The following is a 3885-nucleotide window of genomic DNA, read 5'->3' as shown; positions in this document are numbered from 1 at the left end:
AGTTCTTAAATCTGTACATTTTCTTTTAATTTATAGCGTAATATTTAAATGTATTGATCTTGGGATTTGTCCTTTTTTATTTTCGTAGCATGCAAAAATTCTAAAAAGAGTAAAAAATAATTCTAGGATTTTTTTTTCATTTTCGTTTTTTTTTTTTTGTTACCACCTTCATATCAAAAATACGAAAGGCAGCTTTTTAATAAAAGCACAACAATAGCTGAAAATGGTAAAAATAGCTTTTAATTGGTAAAATGAGGCAGAAATTGCATTGGAGACAAATCTCTATGCTTTAGGAAAAAAAGAAAGTATATATTTTTCAACTTGCATTATAACCCATCCCCAAGTTCCCAAGATTGCGAAAGGAAAAAAATATTTTTAAAAGGAAAAAAAAAAATTTACTTCGTGCACATCTGAAACATGCAAGGAAAGGAAAGTGGCTATTTTTTGCTGTTGCCGTTCTAAGTCTAACTTAAATCTCCTCTAAAGCGGTTCGTTTCGGAAGTCTTTGAAAACAACTGCCTACCCCAAACATCTGTTGGAAGCCGAGTTTATTCCAAGGTTACGCGTCTCCCTTCTAGACAAAATAATCGTCATTGATAGCTATTAAAAAAAAAAATAATAATCAAAACCTCAAAAAGAAGGGGGAAGGAAAAAAAATCCAATATATACGTTTAAATATTTATACAGAAGCCGTCCGTAATTGCACCATTCCGAAGATGTGACAGGCGGAGGGATATCGACTCTACCCTAAATTAATTTGTGTTTGTGTGTGTGTGTGTGTATGTGGTGGGTTTCTATTGCTTATTGCTCCGACCGAGGGGGAGCAGCCGGGGCCGGGATGGGGGGGCCGGGGGTGCCAATTTGGAGCTGTCGGGGTGGGGTGGGGGGGAGTGGGACGGGGCGGGGGGGTGGTGGTGCGAAGGTTGCGGGAGGGGGGGAGGCCCGCCGGCCGCCCCTCAGTCATCCACGTCGATCTCCACGTCCTCCTCCTCCTCTTCCTCCTCCTCCTCGCTGTCCCGGCGGCTGCGGGGCCGCTCCGTGGGGGGCGAGGCGGGGCGGGGGGGCGGCGGGGCGGCGGTGGGGGGCGGCGGCGGGGAACCGGAGCGCGCCTTGCCCCTTCCCTCGGCGCTGGGCTCCAGCTCGGCCAAGGCCACGATGTCCACGGCGGGGTTGGGGCCCAGCTTTTTGGCCGATTCCACGTCGGCCTTCATCTCCTCCAGGTCTCGCTTGAGCTTGGCGCGGCGGTTCTGGAACCAGGTGATGACCTGGGCGTTGGTGAGCCCCAGCTGCTGGGCGATCTGGTCCCGGTCCGCCGGGGACAGGTATTTTTGGTAGAGGAACCGCTTCTCCAGCTCGTAGATCTGATGGTTGGTGAAGGCCGTCCGCGACTTTCGACGCTTCTTCGGCGTTTGCCGCTGCCCGAAGATCGTCATCCCGTCCCTGCCTGCCGACGAGCCGCCAGATTGTCGCCGCTTTTCCCCATGTGTGTCCCCCCTCCCCCGCCACAACCCTCCCCAAACCCCCACCCAGACCCCACGCCCCTACCCCGCCGGTATCGGGGGGGAGCGGGGCAAAGCCGCCGCACCCGGAGGGCCGCCGAGTACCGGGGACCCCCCATCCCACCCCGTGAGACACCCTGGGAGATTGTGGGGGGCGTGGGAGGAAGAGGGGGGGGAGGAAAACCAGGCCGTGGGGAGGAGCGGGGCACCCACCCGCGGGGGGTCCCACTCCGCGAGGTGTTTACCTTCGGCCGCCTGCAGCACGCTGACTTCCAGCCCCTTGAAGGTCTTGCTGGCCAGCTCTTCCAGGGCGCAGAGGGGCGAGGTTTGGGAGAGCAGCGCCCGGCCGGAGAGGGGCAGCCCGGCCGGGGGGTGCTTCTCGGCGGCGGAGAGGAGGTGGGCCGTTCCGCAGAGGGTGTAACTCCTCCGCACCGAGGGCTTGTTGAGGATGTCCTCGATGCTGAAGGGAGTGAGGGGCTTGTTGGAGTTGGCCGGCGGTGGGAGGTGATCCAAGGGGCTCCGCCGCCGTTCTTCCCCCGAGGAGGGCTTGGGTTCTTCTTTGGAAGTCATGATGGGACCGGGCCGCGCGGGGCTGCCTTCCCCACCCGCGACGGGGATGCGCTGCCGCGGGGAGAAGCCCCCGGAGGGACGGCGGGGTGAGGGCGGCGGAGACAGCGAGCAAAAGTTGAAGCCCACCTCCAACTCCGGCGGAGGAGCCCCGGGTCCTCCCGGGGAGAGCCACGTCGGGCGGCGGGCAGGGCGGCGGGCTGCGGCCGGGAGCGGAGCTGCCGTCGGTCCCTCGCCGAGAGGTGGTCCTGCCGCACCTCCTGTCCCAGGGTTTTGGGTCGGGGATGTTTTTTTTTTTCCCCTCTCTCTCTCTCTCGCTCCTCACTCTCCGCTCGCTCTCTCACTCTTCTCTCTTCCTCTTCCCAGCTGCTATTTTAAGAAACACCCCAAATCGCAGCACTTTCCCTGCCCTCCCCCCCCAAAAAAAGGGAATGCCCCCCCCCAAATAATTAAAAAAAAAAAGGAAAAAGAAAAAAATAAAAATTAAAAAGCAGACTTCGGAGAAGGGGAGAGCAGCCCTCGCACCGAGACCTCGGACCAGGGGGAAAGAGGCGAGAAGAGACGGGGTAATTGACTATTGCTAACAAGTTATTGTTGATTGGGAGGTAATCAATTATCTTCAATGACACTTTTCGCCCTCTCTCTCTCTCTCTCTCTCGCTCGCTCGCTCTCTCTCTCTCTGTCCAATGCAGGCTTTTGCAAGTTCGGAGACCCATTAATTAGGAGGCGGTATGGAGGTGGAGCCCAGTTGAATTATAATGCTGAATGCACTTGTCATATTCTGGCCCTGCTATTTGTTTGGACATATATATTTTTAAATTACATTACAAACCAGCCTTTATTGCATCAGGATAATACAGTATAGTGAAAAATAACAATAAGCGAAAACAAAACAAAACGAAAAATATCCGGCGGTATCTTTTTTTTTTTCCCCCGATTTTTTTTTTTAAATACTATTTCTCCCTCCTGTTAATTCCGGCTACTAGTTTATTTAAAATGTCTCTCTTCGGCTCTACCCAGAGTCGTTTGTTTTTTAATGAGGGGAAGAAGGGGAGAGCCTGGTTCCAGGTAAGGCAGACCTTTCCTTTCCAATAAAATCCGAAGGTTTCCGACGAATTTGTCGTGCTCCTCTTTCCCAGCGCCCTGTTCCGGAGCGGGCTGAGGGAGTCGGGGCGGGAGCATCTCGGCGGCGGGGCAGCGGCCCCCCGGGAGGATGCCGGTGCCGGGGGGTGCCCGCGGAGGGGCTGGGGGGCGTGGGCCGGGATCGCTCCCGGGATGTCGGCGGCTTCTTCGGCTCCGTTGTCGCCGGGGGTGGCGGGTGCTCCCGACCGGGGGCAGCGCGGGGGGAAGGAGCAGGCAGCGGCCGGGCTCCGCCGCCCAGCAAAGCGCCGGGGAGGGCCGGTTTCCAGCCCGAGGCCTTTTGCTGCGAGCCTGCGGGCAGCTCTGGAGGCGGCGGGGGAGGGAGTGGGGCAGCGGCGGCGGGGCTCGCTGCGCACCCCACCCTCGGGGCAAACCCGGCGCGGCCGTCCGTGGGGGCCAGAACCGCTCCTTATTATTTTTACGCGGGCCCCCAGCTCCGCAGGGCCGGAGACAAAGCCCGAAGCCGGGGGGGGTGAACTGCTTGGCCCCCACCCTGCGTGGGGGCAACATCCCCCACGTTCCCCGCGGGGCGGCCGGGACGCGGCCCCCAGGCCGGTGTTGTCCGGGGCGGGCGGCGGGGCAGGAGGGGAGCCCGGGGCCGGGTCTGGCCGTAACTTTCCCTCCTCACCTTGACGGGCAGGAGGAGGGCGGTTGGCAGCTCCCAGGCCGCTAGGTACCA

General features: G+C 57.9%; 1 protein-coding gene across 1 annotated transcript; it reads right to left on the bottom strand.

Annotated features, from left to right (window-relative positions):
* Positions 1–956: 956 nt before the first annotated feature.
* Positions 957–2485, bottom strand: LBX1 (ladybird homeobox 1). Its single transcript, XM_054206414.1, has 2 exons — positions 1745–2485; positions 957–1444 (listed from the first exon to the last, which is right to left on the bottom strand). The coding sequence occupies exons 1-2, from the start codon at positions 2067–2069 to the stop codon at positions 957–959; spliced, it is 813 nt and encodes a 270-aa protein (XP_054062389.1). The 5' UTR covers positions 2070–2485.
* Between the last annotated feature and the right edge of the window lie 1400 nt (positions 2486–3885).

Source organism: Rissa tridactyla, chromosome 6 (assembly GCF_028500815.1).
Source record: "Rissa tridactyla isolate bRisTri1 chromosome 6, bRisTri1.patW.cur.20221130, whole genome shotgun sequence".
NCBI lineage: Eukaryota > Metazoa > Chordata > Aves > Charadriiformes > Laridae > Rissa > Rissa tridactyla.
This window is presented reverse-complemented; position numbering and strand designations above follow the sequence as displayed.